The 25,191-nt window shown below is 38.8% G+C and overlaps 1 protein-coding gene across 1 annotated transcript; it reads left to right on the forward strand.

Moving 5' to 3' along the window:
* The first annotated feature begins 587 nt into the window (after positions 1–587).
* Positions 588–15,887, forward strand: LOC122071652 (protein SPIRAL1-like 3). Its single transcript, XM_042636029.1, has 3 exons — positions 588–743; positions 4,777–5,095; positions 15,550–15,887. Exons 2-3 carry the CDS (start codon positions 4,826–4,828, stop codon positions 15,631–15,633), a joined length of 354 nt encoding a protein of 117 aa, XP_042491963.1. The 5' UTR covers positions 588–743; positions 4,777–4,825; the 3' UTR covers positions 15,634–15,887.
* Positions 15,888–25,191: the final 9,304 nt, after the last annotated feature.

Genomic DNA, 25,191 nt, shown 5'->3' on the forward strand with positions numbered 1-25,191 from the left:
TAATGAGGGATTGGTCATTCTTGAGGTAGATAGATGGCTCGGTTTGGTCATCTTTAATCGTACGAGAGGGTGGTTGGGGGAGTAAGTACTGATTACAATTGTTGTTATCTAGTCAGATAATGGTGAGCCATGCCTGGTTGGTGGCTTGTTTGTCATCCAACGGCTAGAAATGTTTAAACACAAAGCCCAAGACGATTGCACGCAGCCTAAGGCATTTTTAGGTGTTGGATGTGTGCCAAACACTATGTTGTGCTACAAAAGGTCCAAGTGCACTCATGATACGTGTTCATTTCTCAATGGCTGATCATATTATCGTATATCAAGAGAGATCGAGAAACAAGCCTATGCTTATTAGGAGGTCTCAAGTTCGAGCCTCCTGAGGGTAAGCTACTTTCTTTCCTACTTAAAAAAAAAAAGAGGAGAAAGATCGAAAAAAGACGTTATTTTTTACCCATCTTTTAAAGGTTGGCCCCCCCTCTCTCTCTCTCTCTCTCTCTCTCTCTCACACGTCTGGGTAGTGTGGCGAATTCGGCGACTGCCCCTCGCACATGTGAGCGTATGCGTGCTTACTCACGACAATAACAATAAATATCCTCCCTTATTGGGCTAACGCATAACACAACCACTGCTACTTCACTCCCATTCCTCTCGTAAATCTCATTTTACATATTTTCTCACCTCGCTTTCTGGTCTCTAGTAGGGGGAATCTACGTCGTCTCTCCAGATCAGATCCGAAGAACAAGGTGCGGCAGTTTAGAGACTCTGGATCTATGTTTCCTCGATTTGATTCATTTGTCTGTTGAGTTTCTACTCTTTATTTTCCATCAAATCTCATTTAAGGATTGCAGAACAGTGGTTTCGTTTTAGGTTTTCAATCATGATTTCATGCGTAGATTCTTCCTTAGATGCTGTTTACTGTTGCTGATCTGATGTTTTCTTTCCACATTTTGACTGGATTTGTAGCTTTTCTCGTCGGAGGAATTCGATCATTGTTGTACTTTTTTGGTCGATTACTGTGCGTTGGTTCCATTATCTCGTTAGATTTGAAAGCATATCTCGATTTTTAATGTAGAATGTGGAAGGATGAGGGAAATGCGACTTTGTTAAATGCTTATTGTTTGTCTTACATGTCATGAAATATTTGTTTTTAAGTCGGTGCTATGATACATTCATACTTCAATGAGTTGCGTCAAAGTAGTGGGATGGACGAGATGGTGAGAGCCGACTTTCAACCTCCTGCCTCACTGATAAATTTTTGATTTTGGTTTGTCGAGATGAAAGACTGGAAAACTGCAACCATGGCCTTGTCCATCTCCCGGTTTGATTTATATGATCTCAGTACTGATGACAATCTCTGATTTCATAGTGCTTTTAGAAATTTTGGTTTCTTTACTTGCACATTAGTTGCTAATGTTGTATTCTGAGCTAGAAAAGTACCGATCTTTGAGAAGAATGCAAGGTTATAAATTGTTTAGCTTTAACTGGAAAGATAGGTTTATAGTATAAAGTTATATTAGCGTGATGTCATGGTTTTTTCATTCTTTCTGCTGGCGAAGCCTAATGGGACATGGAGTGATGCTAATTTGACCTGCAATTTAATGCTTGTTGAGGCAATACATTGTAGTTATCCCACCCTACAGTTGGAACCACCCTCTGTGTTCTCTATTGGATGAGGTCCCACTATGAAGCGAGATATTCCTACAATATGTTACCTACCTCTATGGCCATGAGATGAATGTTGCAGTAACACAACTGGTGGGACTCCTTTTTCTCTTTTGACCTCCTAACTAAGCTGGGGACAAGATTAAAGCCCCCCTTCTTTCTGATAAACTTTAAAATACTGACGATGAAGCCTTAAGGAGGAAGATCCTATTTTCTTTTGGTATCTACGTATATAGTTTCATTGATTGGGCCTTAAAGGAGGAAGATCCTACTTCTTTTTGGTATCTAGTTATACAGTTTCACTGACTGGTGTTTAATGCATGTTCCTTAAATCTGTTGGAGCTCCTGTAACGACCCAAGAATACGGTAAGTACCAGACCTGCCTGGGAGATCGGTGAGGTGTCCCCATCAAGAATACGGCTAGTACCAGGGGGTTTGGGAGATCGGTGAGGGTGTGTAAACTTTAGTCCCACATCACCTAGGGAGAAATTTCTGGACTAATTAATAACTTTTAGCCACTTTAACATGGCACAACGCGTTTTAAAGCCTTGAGGTCTATGGGCCAAAGAGGACAATATTGTGCAAGGTTAATGGGGCCAGGGCGTTACAAATGGTATCAGAGCCGACCCCGACAGCGTGTGGGGCCACAACGGGGATGCTGTGCTAGGGAGAGATTCTTGGACTAGTTAATAACCTCTAGCCTCCTTAACATGGCACAACGTGTTTTAAAGCTTTGAGGCCTATGGACCAAAGAGAACAATATTGTGCAAGGTTAATGGGGCCGGGGGCGTTACAACTCCTCTTTTCTATTCTTGAATTATTTAGTTATTCCCTCATTTTTAGTTTGTTACTATTCTTCTGTATGCTAACTTATTTGCCTATTGAATATTCTCTATTTTCATTAAGTGTAAGGATAACACTTCATTTCCGTGATTCTGGAGGTTTGGTATTTGCTTTTTTTCTTACTGCCAAGCCATGCTGCATTGTCACCACTTTTAATGCAAAAATCACTTAAAGACAACGTGGATCAAGGTTTTTAAAGACATAATTATTTGTCTATTTCTTTCACACAAATAAGGCACAATGTTTGAAGTCTAGGTCGCAGATAGGAAACCTGTTTTGTTATTTTTTAATCATTCTTCTTTTCTCCTTGTCTGGTGCACCTCCTTCTTATGCTCAACTCCTGACGTCCTACTGTTTCTTGCATATTTCATGAAGGGAACACTATAGTGTAGGATGCAAGCAGGCACCTTTCCTCTTCTTCTTCTAGTTCTTGTTGCTACTTTTACTTCTGCTCCGATTGACTGTTTCTGACTCTTGTGACTCTATAGATGGTATAGTTTGCCAATAAGAAATTGCTAATACAAAACTTCATGAAGTGGCTAGCGTTGCCCTTTCAGTATAAAGTTTAGAGCTTCTTAAAAAAGTCGTCTTAATTGGTGTCTCCAGTTAGTTAAATCATATATGGTTGTTAAAGGCCACTTTGTTTAGTGTGTTGCTTTAATTTATCAATCTTTTCTGTACACAGCAGCTAGCCCATAAGCACTTCTTACAGGTGTCGCTCCATTATGGTTTGAAAAATTTCTACCAGCTCACTTAGTAAGTTAGTAGTATAATAACCCCTTGTAAATTTGCATATTTACTGAACTTTTGAAAAAAAAAAAAGAAAAAGAAAATACATGCCAAATAACATAATTTTTAAGGCAAAAGACCTTTGGGTAGTCCACCTTGGAGGCTACCTCAGCAGCCCACCTCATTATGCAGCCATGTGGAAGGATGATGTGGTGACTATGAGATAGAGAGGGCATGGTATGGGTTAGCCACCTGTCAAATTTCAGAATTCCATCAAATACATTCTCAAGTATTGGCATGCGTCCTCTTGTTAGTCCATGCAATGGTGGTGCACCCTTTTGATAGTCTTGATTTTTGTATCTTTATCTTGCCACTTGATCATATCTGCTTGGGATGATTTATTTCTGGCTCTTGGACCAGTAGTTCTAGGGGTTGACTTGGCTCTCTTAAACTGTTTCTCATTATTAAGAAAAGGTAACACAAAGAAAAATATAGCTTGTTTATCAAGATATCTATTCACTCTCTAGATAAAAGTTCCTGGTCTCTAATAAGCAACTAATTAAACTCCTGTTCTATAACAATTCGATCCCGATCTATGGGGGCAAACGCCTAAGGAAAGAATTGCTAATAAGAAAGGGTGCCTTGGATTATCCATTGTATTCCGTATCTAAGTGATGGGACGGGGGGGGGGGGGGGCGGGGCGGGGAGGGACAATAATTTTGCGCGCTCTTGTGTCTTGGCGCGGGCTCCACGGAGCTTGGCATGGACTTTTTCCCATTCTAAAAATAGGGAAAAAGAACACAACACTTGAGTGTAGTTAGGAAAGCAAGGTTGAACCTTTTATTTCTGCCATATGGCACACCAATGCTGCATTTGGTATGCATCTTGAATGTAGTCTAGGTCGATAATGCTTTCCACGAAATCATACCAAGCACAGCCTTAGTCTTCCGTCCATGATCTTAAACATCTGGATCCACTAATTATTTAACATATATTTATCATCTAATCTCAACCTCAATATTTTGTGGGTCCCAAGCACCCTAGCCCTTGAAGATTCAACTCTAAACCATGGTTAAAGAGAATGAACTATATAGCTATACTTTGGAAGTGTTTGGAATTGTATAGTAGACTTCTTGAAGTTAAGGATGCATTTGATATGATTTCTTGGAATGCATTGTAAACCTATAATGCATACCGAATGCAGCACAAGTAATCCGATCTGGACTGCTGAATGAGAAACAAACACCATGTATCGAGCCAGGTGTCCCTGGGTTCCTTGCTGTTGGATATTTTGTAAGCTTTTATAATTGTACCGATTCTGCCAGTAAGTAGACAATTATGGATGATCTATATCCATATCTCTATTAAGCCAGATCTTTCACTAATGACAGTTCATGCGATCACTCTTGCCCACAGTTATTTTTGGCCATGTGTGTTTATGGGATTCTTAGTGTTGACATCCTTCCAATCTTACATATTTCTCCTATCTGCCTCTTAGCTTTGCATTATTTACTGGTGCCATTTGTTTGATATTGATTGCAGGTTTCCTTATCAAGGAACAGAACTAAAAAGAAAAAGAAATAGGAGAACGATGGGTCGTGGAGTAAGCAGTGGAGGTGGACAGAGTTCATTGGGCTACTTGTTTGGAAGTGGTGAGGCCCCAAAGCCTGCTGCTAATCAGGCTAATCCTGTTCAGAACCTGGGACAGGACACAAATAATGGCCCTTCCCAGAAGCCCACTGCTGTTTCACAACCAGCGGATAACAGTAAGCAGATTCCAGCTGGCATCCAAGGGAACACTGCTAAAAATGCCAACAACTACTTCCGAGCAGATGGTCAGAACAGTGGCAACTTCATCACGGTATGATCATAGTTTCTATATTTACATTTAATATCATTGTTATCAGGATTCAAAACTAGACCATGTTTGGAAGTACATTTGGATCATGGTTACTCTTCATCATAGTTTGTGGCCAATACTTTGTAAAATTTTTAACATTTCAATGAGTATCATCTAATTGGGTTGTGATAGATTTCTAGAAGTCGATAAAGTTCAGAATTGAGTGTTTTCCAGTCATGAATGAGGAATTCGAATTTCACACATCAACTATATGATATTTGACGTCCAGGAAGATGGTTTCTTTTAAAATCCTGGAGAGTTGCATAGATTTAGTGTTGTCCAGGAGCACTAGGTTCATGCAAATCAAGAGATATTTGTTGAAAGAATCTCTGAAGCTGTTGGGCATTAGGTCCATGCAGATCATTTATGAAATTAAGTGTAGAGAAGACATAGACTATTCAATGTGTCATGTTTTCATATGCATTTTGTTGAGTTGGGTGCTAGTATGGCAGTGTTAGTACCAAGTCTTTAGTAGACTGACCAGGTCGAAATTTTGCTTATGCTTTTGCATGAAGTGGTAACTAGGCACTACACTTGATTTATATTTAGTGTTATGTGACCGGCGTATCCCTTTGAAGCTTGAGGGAAAATTCTAAGGACTGTTGTGCGACCAGCTATGTTGTATAGGGGCGGAAATGTTGGGCAGTTAAGAAGTGTTATATAGAGAAGCTATGTGTAGCTGAGATGAGGATGTTAAGATGGATGTGCGGGAAAACTAGGAAAGATAAAGTAAGGAATGAACATCTTAAAGCTGATTTGGGAGTTGTCCCGATCTACAAGCTCCGTGAATGCTGATTGAGGTGGTATGGCCATGTTCAAAGGAGGCTTGAGGATGCCCCTGTAAGGAGTGACTCGATTCAGATTGAAGGATCTAAGAAAGCTAGGGGTAGGCCTAAAATGACCATAGGCGAAGTGGTGAGGAATGACATGCATAGTCTAAGTCTTGTCCAAAGCATGACCTGTATTGAGCCTATTGGAGGGCAAGGATCCATGTTGCTGACCCAAGTAGCTGAGCTTCTCCTGACTTGTGTGGGTTGTGCTTATTTCCTCTTACTCTCATCTTTCATCCTTTCATTTCTCTCCTCTCCCAACTCTATGTTGACTTTTCTCCTATTTTGTTGCTTTTTCATGGATCCATGTAGCCGACTCCATTAAGATGGGATAAGGCTGAGTTTTGTTGTTTACTATTTTATATACACTTTTCTCCTGGCATGGTGACTTGATATTATGCACCAATCAAATGGGCAGTCCAACCCGATCACCAGGGACATTAGTTTTCTGGGATTAAGCTGGATCCTGTTTCCCCTTACTCTCCAAACTCATTGGATTCCCGTATGTATTCCTCATTCCCTATGGATGCTTGGGCAAGGACAACTCCATGAAAATGGATCAAATCGTTCATTTCATACCTTTCCTCTCATTTTCCGAAGGTTGATGAATCCAAGGGAGTGGAGTGTTCAAAAGCTTTTTGTGTGCAATCCATAACGCAGAATTTCCAGTTTCAGGTGGAGGTTCTTGTTATTTGTTCCAGAAAACAGGTCTAGTAACTACTTGGTCTCTAGTGCGAAGCATGAGAAAGGCGTATATTGAAACTATTGGCTTCGAGACAGGTTTTGCTGGTATTCCCCCTGTGGAACTCTTTAAACCTCAATGAGAGTTTATTTGGTTTGAGCTGGAACCAAAGTCCCACGTAACAATAAACATGTGGACTCGCAACCTACATCGGAGCTGTCAACTTTTCCTGCCTTTTGAAAACATTGTCTATAGAGGGTAATAGGTGGTGGAAGCAATGTGACATAAGCCCTTGAAGTATTTATAAGATGTGGGGAATTGGAAATGTGTAAAAAAAAGTGAGTCGTGGCTGGAAATATCCCAAGAAAATGATAAAAAGAAAAAAAAATTCCCACACGGCTGTTTAGGGTGGAATATCCTTCATGGACACAACCAGTTTTACTATCTGGAAGAGCGATGTGATGAATCTGATCATTGGATATCCACGGAATGGACTGAAAGACCATGTGTCAAATTCCAGCCACAAATTCAACCATTTACTCTCCCATCTAATGTCATGCCCTTTCGTGTATGTCCCGACAACCCACTAGTCTTTTGCACCCTCTTGTTAGTCCTAGAGTTTTCAATTCCTTGTTTTGTCACTTGGCATACTCGGATTGGTCTGAAATTTCAAACATGACGAAGGTACCTTGGTGTCTTCCTATCCACAAAATTTTAGCCCCATCTAGCTACCTACAAAGGAGATTCTTTCCATATGTTCAAGGTCCATGATAAAGAGAAACATGTTGACGCACTTAGAGCTGTCCAAACTTTTGGGCCAATGATGGGTTCTATGGGCCTTGGGCCACGGTTTTAAGTATCGGTAGGTATCATGTCATATTGTATTGGTGTATTGGTTGATATGTATCGTATCAGTGGGTATCGATATGATACTTACCAAATACAATATTTATTTTTTGAAAAAAACTGTATCAACCGATATGGGTCCGATACGGTTTGATGTAGGTAAGATGCGCCTCTTGTAAACTTGCAAAATAGAAACCGTGAGTGAGATATGAAACTGAGAGTAACAGAAGTCCTTGGAAACTTGTTTTTCTCTTCAATTTGAGTTGGAGGAAATCATCTAACATTAAGAAAAATGACTTTAATCTTCACCATTGCAACAAGTTTTGGGAACGTGCAATGTTCAAATCGCGGATCGAAACAGAATTGGGCGAACAAGTGGTGAAGTTGCTGATCTATTTTTTTCTTACTTTTCCTTTTTTTGTTATGCATCACTAGATAGGTAAAAAATAACTCAAATTCCTCAGGCAAGATGATATATATTATATGGGAGAGGGATAAGTATGCTAGCGTAGTACCTAGGAATTAGGAATGCTAGCGGGATTTTGACCGTAGGATTTGATCAACTTGAATTAGGCAATTGGATGGAGAGAAGGCATACAAACGATTTGCTACACCTTTCCTCTCTGTCTTTCTCTCTCTTTTCTCTTTGAGTCGTCAGAAAAGTCATTCTTTTTACCAGATCCAGCCAGAGAAAGCGAACTCTGGTGGGACCTCCATACAAATAAAGAGGGGTTAGATTCTAACCCATAGGATGAAAATAAATTCTCCACCAAGTGTAGTAAGCGTAATCTGATCAAGTGAATCGCACCGGTGGCTTCTCCTTCGGCTCCGGCGATGGTGAAGTTTTCCGCTACCGAACCTAGCAATTCCCTGCGAAAACCTCTAGTCATCTGCCTCTAAAGTCTCCCGCACACTCTCAATAACACAATGAGGGAGCAGGATGGAGACATTGTATCTACCCCAAGCATTGATACAGGAAATGGGTTTTCTTTGCCGGTTTCTATTCTTTTCTGCTTTCCCTAAATCCTTACACGACTTGGGGGTTATTGGTTATTGTTATTGCCACCGCTTGTGTTGGGAAGATTCTGCGGCAGTGATGAATAGGGTACCAACTAGGGAGTCATTGACGCTTGGGGTGGGAGGAGGGGAGGGATTTCAGTGAATTCTTTTAATCCCTTATCCTTGAGCATAGGAATTTTAGGAATTTGCAAGGAGCTCGCGTCAGAGACGGGAGGATAGGAGGGATTTCAGTGAATTCTTCTAATTGGCGACAACATGATCACCGACCAGAAGAACAGTCAAATCTGGATTTGTATTTAAGATTTCCAAAAAAAAAAAAAAGGTGAGAGTAAATCCTATATGAACCAGACCTACAAACGCGAGCTGGATCCCCTTGAAAAGGTTTAATCCTTTCTTTGAAGATCTGTAAGGGGATCCAAAAAAAAAGGGATACTGCAAAGAAGAAAAAGGACAAGAAAAAACTGAAAAAGAAAAAATGAGAGAAAAAATTATTTATTTATTTATTGGGAGAGGGATAGAAGAGAAACCGGAGTGGGAGTCGGAGAAGGAGAGGGAGAAGAAGAGGAACCGTGGGAGTCGTAGACAGAGAAGGAGGGTGGAGATAGAATTAGGGGAGTGATAAAGTGTAGCAGTGGTGGATTGAAGCTTTGGACCTTTTCTCTCCATCCAACGGTTACATTTAAGATGAACCAATCCTACGGCTAATATCCCGCTAGCATTCCTAATTCCTAGGCACTACACTAGCATACCTGTCCTTTTTCCTATATATATATTGCATATAAGGTGTTTTATGCTTCAAGCTGTATTTTATATGTATCATAAGCATATCCATGCTTATCTTGACCGTTTTCAGGAGTATCTTTAGCTTATCTTGTGGTTCTCCAATACTATACTATACAATTCGATACATCTCTTAAAATCACCTCTTTGATACAACAATTGTACTCAAATTCTTGCCTTGGGCTACTTGTTTATTGGTTATTTGTTGTAGCGGGCCTAATTTATATGCATGTTATATTTTTTTTGGGGGGGGGGGGTGTTAAGTCTGCATATAGGAATAGTATTAGTTTCTTAGTTTTCCAAGTTTGAGTAGCTTGAGTTAGATTATGATACTTTATAGCTGTCTAAGAGTTCTGTTTTGAGTCTACTTAGTGAAGTTAGAGTCTGAATAGTACTTTCATAAGTTTAGAAAATTTAAAATCTTGTATATATCTATAGTGCCCTCCATCATATAGAATTATTGATTAACAGGATTTGAGATTTTAAAAAGTTTTGGCATTGCTGTGCTTAGCCAATGTGGTGACTTGTGAAGGCTCTTCTCTTGGCTAATCAATCACCTTTCTCCTCCATTTCTTCTTGCAGATACAGTTTCTCCATTGCTAGGGTGATCTCTCCTCAACTTTCTTTTTATTCCTCTTCTTCTTCTCTGGATCCTATCATATTTGCTCTCTTCTTCTTCCTCTTCCCAAATTCGATTCCTTAGTTCTGGTTTTCTCTTGCTGGTTATTACATAGGAACTGCAAATCTGAGTTTCTAATATCTGCTACAATCAAATTTAGACCAGTATCTGAGATATGATTATCCATATCTTTCTTATTTTCTCAGATCTTGAATTTAGCTTGGAAATTAAGCTACCTGGGTTTCCCTATAGCCCTGAACTGGTACTGCTCTTGGCCTGAAGTTCTAGGCGATCTGACTATTGGATTGAAAAGTATTTAATATTTTCTTATTGTTATCTATGTGGTCCCTATTCTGTTCTATCGATTCTAGAAAAAGATCCTGGTTATTATCATAGTTCTTGTGATGCCATACTAAATTATTAAGGGGTAACCAGTCCTAGTAGGATCCATCATAAACTCCAACACACAAATCAATTTCAGATTCAACAGAAACTCAGATCTGGAAAATAGTGCTTAATAGAGGAGGTTTCGATCACTCACAAACCACATCCCAGATGAAGCCGAATTTTGGATCGAATGGAGATCCTATATGGGGGAATTTGTTGGTTGGATTGAGACTTACGCTGGTTGCAAGAAAAAAGAAACTTTTGGTGATTCTTCAAGAACTTGAGTTGTAAGCGCCGAATGATCCTTAAATTTGGATCGAGTGGTCCTCCTAAGGTCCTCAACAAACCCTTGAAATCCTGCAGCAATCAGAGATCTGGTTTGGGAGATACTCACTCGAAAATTCTTCCCGGGAGAACCCTGTAACTGGATTCGGTAGCCTGGTTGTGTGCTCTTCTGTTCAGCAATGGCTGGGACTTTATTCTCACAATAATAATCAATAAATTGAAGTAGAATAAGTGTAGAAAGTAGAGAAAAAAGTATAGAAGGGATAGGTGTGGGTGGGATGGGCTCTCTCAGTCTTGGGTCTATCACTCACAACTACCTCAGCTGTTCAACATCCTTTCTCAGGAACAGACCTGCAAACAAAGCTCACTAAATATCATTAATCAATTGTAATTCTCTGCAATACAATGCCTTTATTTATAGTGGAGGCTAGGACTCAAATACATGGAAACAACCAAGATACGGAACAATTGAAAACAGAAACTATTGACTTAAGACTAAAAAACTACCTCATAACAATACTTGCTCTCTAAGAAAAGAATAAAGATATAACTAGAGAATCTTGCATACTTAAAATATAGAAACCTAATATTCTTAATGACTAGGAAACATAGATAACTATATATCCCGTATAGGACTTAAATCCCCAATTTTCGGGCTTATAGAATTGATCCGTTTATAAAAGTAAATCCAAAAATATAAAGCCCATGGACCATACAACCCATTGGACAGTCAAAATAACACATATTAGTCCAATCTTGGTCCAGTTTGATGGCTGAAGTAGAAAACCAGAATTGCATCAAAATTGGGCCAGCTTGGGCTGGCTCGATGAGACAAAACTGAACCAGATTTGGTTGTCAGACTTAGCAGCTTGATCTACATCTTCTTGCTTCTAGAATCCTTTTAGAACCTTGAACTGCATTAATGTGGCAATGCTTGGCCCATTGAGAAATATTTGCAGGTTATCACAAGTATTTTTAGGACCCGTTTGGTATTGTTCTTAAGAAACGTTTCTATCGTTTTTTCGTTTCAATGAACAAAAAAACGCAAAAAACCGTTTGGCAATCATATGATGTATTTCAGTTTTTTTGAAACAAAAGTTGGAAAAACAAACGATTTGAAGGACCAAAGACGGAACGACAAGAGGGTGTTCTGTCCATGTTGTTTCATTCCAGACGTGCTAAAAAATGAACTTTTTTTTCACAACTTCAGAGACAAGTTCCCGATAAAATACTCGCCTCTTTTTTTCACCTCTGCCTTTCAACTTCACGCACTTAGAGCTGGAGAAGAAGAAGACCGTTTGCCGGAGAAGCGAAGCACGATCGACCTTTAATCCGACTTCACTCTCAAGTTCGACCGACGGAATACACTCGCCCTCTTTTTTCACCTCTGCCTTTCATCTTTGCGCACACAGATTTGGAGAAGAAGAAGACCGATCGCCGAAGAAGAGAAGCACGATCGCCGGAGAAGAGAAGCACGATCGACCTTTAATCTGATTTCACTCTCAAGTTCGACTGGCGGAATACGCTCGCCCTCTTTTTTCACCTCTGCCTTTCATCTTTGCGCACAGAACTGGAGAAGAAGAAGACCGATCTCCGAAGAAGAGAAGCACGATCGTCGGAGAAGAGAAGCACGATTGCCGAAGAGAAGAGAAGAGAAGCACGATCGCCGGAGAAGAGAAGAGAAGCACGATCACGTGAGAAGAGAAGCACGATCGACCTTGGTTTCCCCTTTTGATCTCTGCTCGTTGTCGCTCAAACAGGTATGCCCTAGCTCTTTGCATCTTCTCTGATTTGTTGATGATGGATCATGACCTCAATAAACCTTATAATACCCTGATCTACAACCCAAATCAAGATTGGAGAGTTCGGTATTGTTTACCTGTAAAGCCGACTGATCGGACTTGGTTTTTTCTAGGGTTAGTGGTTAGTTCCTCATTGTGAACCAGAGAGAACCAAAGAGGGTTTCACAATCGTCTTCTCCAGATTTATGCTAAATCTGGCTACATCTCAGATGCTCAAGACCTGTTTGAAAAAATGTCTCACAGAGATGTTTTCTCATGGAATGCAATGCTTCCTTCTCCTGAGTTCTACTTCTGGTTTTGATTCTGTTTCTATTTCTTGAATTCATCTTCCCATTTCTATTATGCTTCTTCAAATGTGAACTTGATTTGGATCAATCTCATTTTGGAGCAAAGGAAACACGGACAAAAGTATTCACCTGTAAAGCAGCAAAAACCAGAAAAACATGGATCAGAAATGATTCAACTAATTCAATTTCTGTTGTGTAACAATAATGAGATACTGCAGTGAAAATACAATTGGGAGATGACATCAAACACCTTGTGAACATGTGGCAACAGATTCAACTAATTTAAGTTTATGAGACTTGGTTGTTTCCTTTGACGAAATGACATCAAACACAATTGTATGTCATCTTAAATAAATATGTAGATAAGTGAAAACTCTGATGGATTAACTGAATATACATTATACAAAACCCAATTGATGATATAGAAGGTTATATTTTGAAGCTTACAGAATTAAATAAAAATGTAGATAGGGTATTGGTTGTGTGGAGGTGTTGACTTGCAAGGTCTGATGCAATTGGTATGTCATCTTAAAGATCATTCTCAACCATCAATTTAATTGTCCTGTTAAGAAGTTGGGTTTCAGAAATGAAATGCAAATTACAAAGTCCAACCATATGATCATGCAATTGTGCACAGGTTTAATGATTATGAAAATCAGGCCATTGCGTGAGCATTTTAAATTCTGTGGAGTTCAAAAAGGTTGACAATTTCTATTATATTGAAAGGAAAATCTCTTAGAATAAACAGTAAGTACTTCAAACAGCTTATTATAATAAATACACTAGCACTTACTAATAATTTGGATAGCTTTATTCCTTTGTTACTTTGCTATGCAGCCTATGCTTGATTTCTTTGTTATTTTCCTATGTTTGATTTCTTTGTTACTTTGCTTGGTTTTATTGGTCTTTCCATTATCTCTCCCCAAATCTGATTTTATTGGAGCTTTGTTACTTTGCTTGGGTATGATTCCAAATCTGATTTCTATAATTAGAGGACCAAACAAATAAAATGAAAGACATCCTCCAAGCATTCAAGTCTTTAGACTTGGACAAAAAGTGAAAATTTGTGGAATTATATAATAATTAACTTGGACAAGGCATTGTTAATACTGTATTTTATTCATCCTTTTGAAACCATGTATTTTTTTTGTTTGTATGTAATATTTTATTGTCCCAAAGGATTTATATGCTTATAGTATTTTAATGTTATTTCTGTAATTATTGACTTAAAAGAAAAGAAAAGAGAAAAAAAAAAAAAAACCGTTTCTGAAACAAGCATTACCAAACGGCAGAACTGTTATTTTTTGGTTCTGAAACTGTTCTAGAAACAGATTCACCAAACAGCATTAAATCGTTTAAAAACGGCGTTTTGACACAGGAACTGAAATTTCCGTTTTTGACACGAAACGGAGTTTCTGGAACAGAAACGATACCAAACGGAGCCTTAGTTTTGTTTTTTGTTGTATTTTCCTTAATGTCTCCCATCCGTTTACTTCCTCGCACATTGTTTATGTTCGAGTTGCATCATTTGCAACCTAGAGATGTGTATATAACCCATTGGTAAATGACCTCCAAAGTAGCATTTCTTTGGAAGCAGACCTGATCAAGATTTTTAGTATTGGGTATGGATCTGCTGGACTGGCCGAGTTGACTCCGTGTCGCCCTCATTAATTGACATTATAGATAGTCAATTGATGCTCTGTTAATTTATTTAATGGCTGCTTATTATTATTATTTTTTTCAATTTGTTGGGAATCTAAAGATGCATTTGGTCGTCTAATCACTGCATTGCTGTATTATCCGACAATTTAAGGAATTAGTTGACTGTGGAATCCGCAAATCAAGTAGCATATCATGCTGTTTTTGTTTTTGATTTTTGAGCTTCTATGTTTTCCAGAAATGGTTATCCCCTTTCAGTTCATTGTGGTTGCCAGGCACTGTATTTGTAATTTGTAATTTGTATGCAGGGCCTGTGCCCTTCTTGCTTTTAAGATCTGGGGTTGTGGAGGTTATCCCAAGTAGTTTGGATTCCCATTATGAGAGATAGTCAATGGTTAAACATAATGAGAGATGTAGAGAAACTCCATTTCATTCTGCTAATGTATTGGTATAACTTCACAGTTTCAGTTTATTCTGTTTTATTCTTCCAAGAATCCCATTCTGCTGTCGTTCTTCAGTCTGCTCCCAAAGTGTCGACGAGTAAACCAGAGTGCTGATCCCAGAATGTAGGCAACTGTTTGTGAACTTCCTAAATTATAGGTTTCTGCCAAAATACCAGATGCATCTAGATGCATGAAATTTTATTATTATGTCAATGGTAATCTTGTATTATCATCCATATCCTTGGGAAAATATGCTAATAATGGCTTGTAGTGGACTTGACGATGTTGAGTATGGTAACTCCAGCAACATGATTGGAATTAGTGTTGGTATCATGGTATCAACATATGAGATGGAAACATGTGCCATATCATATTACTGTGTGCACGTCCATACCTGTCTTTATGTGGATCTGCACTTACGAAAATGGTAAAAAGCTTGGAATCCATATGCCATACTGGTAATTTGTTTGGAGCTGGTGACATCAGTTCTCTCACATGCTTTTTTCCTCCTTATCTGGCAATATTTGCATGCTCTCTAGTTGCTACTGATTTTTTTTTGGGGTGAATGTTGCTACTGATATTGGTCACATGGACTTTGGTACTTCTTTGATATTATTCTTGGTTACCTTAGCCTTCCACCTGCTTGACTGAATTTTTGTTGTAAATAGATCTTATTCTTGGTTGACTTGCCTTCCACCTGCTTGACTGTCATTTATTATGAATGCATTTAGCTCTAGGTCACCGACTTATTTAGTGGAATGTTATCTGGACACAGGATCGACCATCTACCAAGGTTCACGCAGCCCCAGGTGGTGGGTCTTCTCTGAATTACTTGTTCGGTGGTGCTGGTGGTAATTGAAGTCATTGTTCCTCGAAGCATGGAGGTGTTTCATTCTGTCCAGAACCTGTAGTATCTTGGAAGAAACAATATTTTCATTCTTGTGGAGAATGCAACTGTTTGATCATGTGCTGTAATATATAGCTGTTTCTTGGTGGAATTGGTGTGGTAGGTAAAGGTTTGCCGAAGTGATGGGACTTCTGAATTAGATGCAAAAACACACATTGCAAGGTCGACAGTTATAAAAGTTTTTTCTGTTGCATATTTCACCTAAAGGTTTCCTGGTCTTTTGTTCTCTAAGCTGCCGGGGCAGTGTATGCTACACTTCTGTCTCTCTCTCCTACTTACATGAGATAACTTCAATGCCCTCTTATGTCAATACCGTTTTGTTGCACCTCATTGGTTCGCCTCCTATGCCACTTGCTCAGATAACCCTCTCCCCTGGTATATCGATGCCCCTTTTTTTTTGGCTCCCACTTAATACTTGTGGTGTTGCCTTGGCAACTGTCCCCTCTTCCCCCTTTCTTCATGACATGTAGATTATATTTCCTAGAAATGAGTATGAGTGTGCAGTAGGTTGATGCAATGCATATTTGCAGAACTACTCACCATTCACTGTGATGTGTTCCATTTTTTGGCATTTTGATTTAGGAATTGATTGGTCTCAGCTGATATGGTAGTTTCATGATTCTTGAGAAACTGGGGAGATTGGTTGGGTATTGTGTCTCACCCCTTGAAGTAGTAGCTCTCCGAAGGCAAGCCAGATAGACAACAATGGCATTGCAGTTATAGAACCCTAGAAACAATAGAAATGCTAGTAGCTTCCTCGACGTCTGATTCACCACTGCCCTATCTCAGCAGTGGTTGTAATCGTCGAGGTTGGCAATCCCTTTCTGGTTACAATGGGTTTTTTTTTTTGGGGTAATGATTCTGGTTACAGTGTTAGTTTCCCAGTCTGTTTCTCTCCCTGCGATGTTGATAGCAATTTTCTGATTTATTTGATTAGACACTCTTAAATGGAAAATTGAAGAGTTCGGTAAGACGATCTTTCGCCCATAAACTTGCAATTTTGGACCTGCTGCACTGGATGTCTTTAGACTTTAATCCCATACCCACTTCCCTTGGAAAAAAGTCACACGCTTCACTTTCAGCTTTCCTTGGAATGGCATGTTTGCCTAATGGTTGTTGAAATGGGGCACAGCTGTTAGCAGGAGGGACCAACAGATTAGTGGAGTGTGGAGAGAGTCGAGGGGCAGAGTAAGGCTCCTCTACCCTGCAGATAACAACCCCACCCTGTCTCACACCCCACACTAGGGGTGTCAAACGGTGCGGTTTTAATTATTTGGTTCAGTTTCAATTCGGTTTATATTTTGACAAGGTGAAATTAGAATCGTTTTCATCCACTTTCGGTTTTTATTATTCGGTTCACAACTGATTTACATGCGGTTAATATTGACAATGATCTCTCTTCTTTGTTATTACTGTGCTCTTTTTTTTCCCCCCTTTTTCATAGAGACCCATTGAAATTCAAAGCACTTTAAGTCTTTAATACTAGGTGCTGGTTAATCATCGGTTTTATGGTTCTAAATCGAATCGAACAGGAATTATGACCTATAAAACCAAAATTGGATCAATTTACTACAGTGCGGTTTGGTTATAACCAGTCGGTTTCTGTTCCGATAAATGGTTTCGGTTATATTTTGACATCCTTACCCCATACGCAATGAACGGCATGAGATGTGGTGAGGGACACATCCCATGTAAGCGTGTCAAAATGTAAACGAAACCGTTTACTTGAAGGTTTTATGATCGAACCGAATCACAGTTGAAAAACGATACGAATCTGATTTTATAGGTCATTTTCCTAGTTTGATTTGGTTCAGAACTGCAAAACTGATAGTTAACTGCCACCACATCGTGTTAACGAGTTTCACTGTTTTGATGATCTCTACCAAAATATAAGAAAAAAAAAAAAAAAAAAAAAAAACAAACAAACAAAAACAAAAACAAAAAATAAGAAAAAACACGTTTTTCTGGGTTACTTTTATGTTTGATTCTTTGTGTTTTGATGAGATACAAGTTACGAAGTAGCATAATTAATTAATTATTTTTTTTTTAATCTTTATCCTTTATCAATGATAATTACAAATCTCATTGTTTTCTCAGTACAAGTCTCTAACTTCATCTTCTAACTTCTACTTCAATTTTGACTTTAACTCTTTGAGTCCCACGGAGGTAAATCTTCTACCGTCTCTCCTCTCCCTACTTCCTACTTCCTACTCCCTCTCTTTGATCTTTGAATGTGAATCAAATTAAATACATTACAAATTGAATTTGCAAATCATTTTCTAAAACCGATACTATAAACCGCATGTGAACCGGATAATAAAAATCGATTAGAAACTGATAAAATCAAAACTAAATGAAAACGAGTTTGATTTCAACTTTTTCTTATCCGATTCAGTTTTGGTTTCACCTTATGAAAATATAAATCAAACCGGAACTGGACAAAATAACCGAAACCACACCACTTGACACCCCTAATCCCATGGACATCGTGAGATGGAGTGGGGTGGTTACTTGCACGGGAGGGGATTTTGACTCTAGGGGGGTGGTGAGATGGTTTTTAATGGGTTTGCGAATGGTAGTTTTGATCTAACCTTTGAAAATGGAATAAGCTACTAATTGATCATGCTATGTTGCTTTTAACAGATTTTACTCCCAGCATGGGATGATAGTCAAATTCTGTATCCTTTCATAATCCTTATGGCAATGGCACCATATTTATAACATGCACTTCCGGAAATATTGAGTGGGGCACACCTTACCTTTTATTTTCTCTTTCTGGACGGGTCGGAAGATTGGAAGAAGGCGAAGGTGGAATTCAGCCCCAACATTTGTTCAAACAATGCAAGGATGTCCTAGGAAAAACCGTACTTTTCAATGTGCAAGATGCAAGAGTAAGAACCCTAGTATAACAAAAGCTATGGAAAACCCAACCTTACTTTGGTATGAAAGATGACAATATGCAACTCAATACAACGTAAGACATTAGTAGATGACGCAAAGATTAAACAGAAGAGCCCTACCTTCGGTATGCTAAGATGAGAGTATAGAACTCAATACAATATAGGAAGGTATTTAGCAGAGGTCTGGAAATTAACAAAACAAAGAGCTGGGGACAAATACACAATCATGAGAAAGAACCCAAGCGATCACATACAACATAATGAATTTGACGTGGTTTGACACAAATGCCTACATCCACCCAAGAGAATCAAAGATTTCCATTAAACTTTGAAAACTCTAGCACAACTTTCCACCTCACAAATTGATCTCCCTTATACTTGTGTTTGGTTTTTCCCTACAAAGACAAAGTATTGGGAACCCCAAAACCCTTATAATTGCAAATTTACCCTATGTAATAGACCCAAAAATCAATCTAATTATAAATATATGCCCAATAATAATTATATAGACCATTACAGAATGTAAGACATTCCCAACCCCAAAAATTTTCACCTTTGCTTGGATTCTGCAAACCACCATGAAGAAGACTGGTGTTGACGTCAATTCTACAAACTCCACCGTTGTCTCTACCTATCCGCCATACCCAACTAGAATACCCACACCCCCACTTGTGTTGTCCTTGCCTGCTTGCCATAACCAAAACTAACATAGCCCCCACCCATGTTTGGGGTGCTCTGCATAGTTCACCACCACATAAAAACGATGTGTCTCCACCTCTCCTATTGTTGCAATATGATCAGAGAGATCATTGTCACTCACCAAATCTGAAGTGATAGGCACCCACTTCTTTCTAGACTTGTAGTTGTTCATCGCTTGAACCATTCATAGTATTTGTCATCTACTGTACCTTTTGCTTGAGTTCCAACTGTAGCTCCACCTGTTGCAGCACTTCCTACAAGTTTGTACATATTCCCAATCATCTGTCCCTGCATCGTAACGATGACCCCTTTTGAAACTCTGAGAACTCCACCTTTAAAGTTGCATTTGATACCTCTCGAATCCAGCATTCCCAATGGAATCAGATTCTTCTTTAAATGCGCATATGCCTCACTTTAGAGAAAGTTCACACAATCCCAATAACTATGCGAATCTGCATGGTCCCAATCATGGCAATATTGCCTTACACATTATTTGACATATTAACACTTCTACTATCACATTCATGATATGTGGCAAGCTGATCCCTTATTAAACACATAAAATAAACAGCCAAAATCTAAAATCCAATATGAAGTTTTCGTACTTGATGAAGTAGTAAGAAAAACATCTCCATCATCACTCCAAGTCCCTTCCACAATAGCCACATTTGATGATTTACCTCCATTATTCTTCTCTCTTTTATCTTTCTTTCACTTTGGATAACTCTTTGTTATATAACCCTCCTCTTTGAATTAATAATGTGTTATTTTATAACCTTTAAACTTTGAGAGACAGTATTTTATGAAGTGCCTTGTCCTCCTCTTCGATCTGAACATCAATAGCCGATAATACCGTCAATGTCATGTTGAACTCATCCAAGTGCACCTCAAACTTGTTTTTCTCTAACAACCGATGACCATATACTTGTTTCTTAAAAAACAACCAATTTGTCAATGACCTGGTCTTATACATGTTCTCTAATTTTGTCCCTAATTCCTTCAGATCTGCCAACCTGATGACCTCATGAAGAGTGTTATCCGTAAGATATAATTGGATTGTGCTAATTGTTAGATCCATCAACTTTTTCCTACATCTTCCTTCATCTTCTTCAATTTTTATAATTTTTTCTGATAGTATTGGTTGTCCCCTCCTGCGTAAGGATGTTTTTCACTCATTGTTGACATGAGATGAAGCCATTATGGCTATTGAAGTGTTCAATGAAATGAAATATTCAATAAAGAAGTTTAAAACCATCACCACCATCTTATTGACCTAATCGATATCCTCTATGCTAATCATTAACCTCAATGAACCAATCATTATTGATCTTTGCATGAACTTACATATCTATACCAATGGAACTGAATCTGCTCGATCGGTCTCTTTCATTGTGTCTAGAATATGGAATACCTTAGGATCTTCTATTCTCTCTATATTACACTTATTGTACAAAATTATATTTCTTATAAAAAAAACTCAAACTTGTACGACACTGATTTGAAAAATCATTTTCTTTATTTTTTAATACTCATACCAACTACCTATGCGTTTTATTGTTTATCTTGACGATAAAATAAAAAAATAATAGTTTCTTTTCTTCTATATGACACTTCATTTTGTGTTTTTTTCTTCTTTCCCCTCTTCTTCTCCACTTCTTCACAAGTACTGTGCTATACAATTCAATTTTTCTTCCTGGGTTTCAAATCATTTCGCCTTTTGAATTTTCAATTTCTTCCTATTTTATATGATTAAACACACCGAAAATAAAAATAGAAACCCACTCTGTAAAGAAAAAAGATCCATTTTTCTGCTCTCCTTACGTACAATCCTTTCTCATATCTCTGTGCACATCATACAATGATCTTCCAAACATTGTTCTGATACCACTTGTTAGGGGCAAATACTCTAATGCCCAAAAATTTGAAAACATGAGAGTTTTACACCTTAAGGTTAATTTTATAAATTTATAATTATTCTTTCTTTCATACCATTACGTACAAAATTTAATTTTAGTTGTAATTAAGTATTTGATGGCTTAATGGTAAATAAGATACTTGAGAATCAAAGATCATTTTATTTTTATTTATTTATTTTGAATTGATTTGTGAACGTAGTAAACAATTGAATTGTTAGTTTAGTAGTTGTGACTCTATTTGATGAGAAGTCTAAGGTTCAAGTCTTATATAACCCTCCTCTTTGCAATAATAATGTGTTATTTTATAACATTTAAACTTTGAGAGACTTGTATTTTACGAAGTACCTTGTCCTCCTCTTCGATCTGAACATCAATAACCAATAATACAGTCAATATCATGTTGAACTCATTCAAATGCACCTCAAACTTGTTTTCCCCTAACAACTGATGATCATATACTTGTTTCTTAAAAAACAACCAATTTGTCAATGACCTGGTCTTATACATGTTCTTTAATTTTGTCCCTAATTCCTTCAGATCTACCAACCTGATGACCTCATGAAGAGTGTTATCCGTAAGATATAAGTGGATTATGCTAATTTTTAGATCCATCAACTTTTGCCTGCATCTTCCTTCATCTTCTTCGGTTTTTATAATTTTTTCTGATAGTATTGGTTGTCCCCTCCTGTGTAAGGATATTCTTCACTCATTATTGACATGAGATGAAGTCATTATGGCTATTGAAGCGTTCAATAAAATGAAATATTCAATGAAGAAGTTTAAACCCATCACCACTATCTTATTGACCTTATCGATATCCTCCATGCTAACCATCAACCTCAATGAACCTGATCATTATTGATCTTTGCATGAACTTGCATATCTATACCAATGGAACTGAATCTGCTCGATCGGTCTCTTTAATTGTGTCCAGAATACATAATACCTTTGGAACTCCTATTATCTATATCACACTTATTGTACAAAATCATATTTCTTATAAAAAAAAAAAATCAAACTTGTATGATACTGATTTGAAAAAATATTTTCTTTATTTTTTAATACTCATACCAACTACCTATGCATCTTATTGTTTATCTTGACGATAAAATAAAAAAAAATAATAGTTTCTTTTCTTCTATGTGACACTTCATTTTTGTGTTTTTTTTTTCATTCCCCTCTTCTTCGCCACTTCTTCACAAGTACTGTGCTGTACAATTCAATTTTTCTTCCTGAGTTTCAAATCATTTCGCCTTTTGAATTTTCAATTTCTACCTATTTTACATGATTAAACACACCAAAAATAAAAATAGATCCCCACACTGTAAAAAAAAAAGATCCATTTTTCTGCTCTCCTTACATACAATCATTTCTCATATCTCTATGCACATCCTATAATGATCTTCTAAACGTTGTTCTGATACCACTTGTTGAGGTCAAATACTATAATGCCCCAAAATTTGAAAACATGAGAGTTTTACACCTTAAGGTTAATTTTATAAATTTATAATTTCTTTTATACCATTATGTACAAAATTTAATTTTAATTGTAATTAAGTATTGGATGGCATAATGGTAAATAAGATATTTGAGAATCAAAGATTGCTTTAGTTATTTTTTATTTATTTATTTATTTTTTTTTTTGTGAATTGATTTGCAAACTTAGTAAACAATTGAATTGTTAGTTTAGTAGTTGTGACTCTATTTGATGAAAAGTCTGAGATTCAAGTCTTATAAACCTTAAAGGGGATGTTATACTTCAGCTTCCATTATTTTTTGAACTTAAATCTATAGTGGGCTCCACCATGACAATAAATCTTGAAAAAAATTATACATGTGACTCTCCAAGTTGTTAGGGGAGAGAGAGAGTGAAAGTGCTTGCGGTAAAAGGAGGAAATAAGATTAGAAAAAAATAAAACTAAAGGCAAAATCTCCTATGATTTAGAAATAAAAGGAAATAAATAAATAAAAGTGGAAGAAAAAAAGGGGTTGGACTCTTTCATGTTGGAGGTGAGAAAGAAAAGGAAAGAAGAGATAAGGGAGATAAGGTAAGTTGTATTAGGGTGTTTATTTTTTGTGTACAACACAGAAATAAAAAATAAAAAGAAAAAAAGAAAACCTAGTCTATGTGATTCGATTGTGAGAGCAAAGAAAGGAAAATATGATAGGAGGTATTACCATAAAAAATCCTCCAGAGGAGCTAAACCTGTACAAAGACAGAAGGCAGAGGTCCGGAGGTATCTGCGGGGTTAGTCCTCCGACGCCCAAGTTAGAGACCGGAGGAATAGTATTTTCACAAGAGTAATGGTGTGTTGACCTACCTCTCCTCCCCTTTCGGGCCCTCTCTTATAGAGCTTAGGGTCTAGGGTTTCCTTTCTGGGAGTCCCCCTCGGGTCTCCCTTTTTTCCTTCCCGAGTCCTACTAGGATACATGCTATTCCCCCTATGGGGAATATTCCTTATTCGGGTATCTTCTCCTCACGTGGTTTGCGTGGTTATAATTCTTACGACCTCTATCAGGTGGGTGACACGTGTCCTTCCTTTTGATACCACGTGTTCTTACCTTACAGGGTGATTAATTGGGTCGTATCACAACCCCCTTACTTCCACTAGGAATCTCTTTTAGTGGAAGTGACTTCCTTCCTCTTTTGTGTTCCCCTTTGGCCTTTGATTATGGCCTTCGTCTTGAAACCAAGACCTCCGATCAGGTCCACAGCCTTAGCCAGAGCCCCAACCGAGGCGACGACCTTGGCCAGGCCTGCTCGGCCTTAGACAGAGCCCCTAACCAAGGTTTTGACCTTCGATCAGGTTCGCTCGGCCTTGGATGGAACCCCAACCTAGGCGGTGACCTTTGGTCAGGTCTGCTTAGCCTTAGCCCAGAGCCCCCAACTGAGGTTTTGACCTTCGGTCAGGTTCACTCGGCCTTGGCCAAAGCCCCCAATCGAGGTCTTGACCTTCGATCAGGTTTGCTCGGCCTTAGCCAGAGCCCCCAACCTAGGTGGTGACCTTCGGTCAGGTCTCCTCGGCCTTAGCCCAGAGCCCCCAATCGAAGTGGTGACTTTCGATCAGGTTTGCTCGGCCTAGGCTAGAGGCCCCCAACCGAGGTTTTGACCTTCGATCAGGTCTGCTTGGCCTTAGCCGGAGCCCCCAACCTAGGTGGTGACCTTCTGTCAGGTCTGGTCGGCCTTAGCCCAGAGCCCCCAACCTAGGTGGTGGCCTTTGTTCAAGTCTGCTCGGCCTTAGCTGGAGCCCCCAACCTAGGTGGTGACCTTTGGTCAGGTCTGCTCGGCCTTAGGCAAAAGCCCCCAACCTAGGTGGTGACATTCGGTCAGGTCTGCTCGGCCTTAGCCTAGAGCCCCCAACAGAGGTTTTGACCTTCGATTGGGTCTGCTCGGCCTTAGCCGGAGCCCCCAACCTAGGTGGTGACCTTCGATCAAGTCTGCTTGGCCTTAGCCTAGAGCCCCCAACCGAAGTGGTGACCTTCGATCAAGTCTGCTCGGCCTTAGCCCAGCGCCCCCAACTAAGGTGGTGACCTTTGGTCAGGTCTGTTTGGCCTTCACGACGCGTCGCTTGTGTCTCTGGATCGAGTGACATGTCGTTCGTGTCTTACCTGGAGTGCCTCGAGAATCAGCATTGATGACATGTCAGGGTCATTAATGGCCTCGAGTAATCGGATCGTCATTCCTTACCTATATAAAGTGAGACCCCCTCGTTTTTATCACTTTTCCCAGAGCCATCAACCTTCGATCTAGCACTCTTTCCTTCATCTTTGGTTTTCCTCATCCATCGTCATCAGTGAATTCCATGTCTAGCTCATTCGGTAGTAGGCCCTCGTCCTCTGAGGGGACCATCTCTAACCTGAGACATCACAGTCCCGAACGTGTCCGAGGCATGTCCTCGGGTTCATCCTCAGAGTCCCATTCTTCTCATGTTTCCTCCTCCACAGCTACACCTCGTGGATCTACAGGTGGTCTGAGCATGGAAGATATTATGGAA

This window comes from Macadamia integrifolia, unplaced genomic scaffold (assembly GCF_013358625.1).
Source record: "Macadamia integrifolia cultivar HAES 741 unplaced genomic scaffold, SCU_Mint_v3 scaffold_3A, whole genome shotgun sequence".
In the NCBI taxonomy this organism is placed as follows: Eukaryota; Viridiplantae; Streptophyta; class Magnoliopsida; order Proteales; family Proteaceae; genus Macadamia; species Macadamia integrifolia.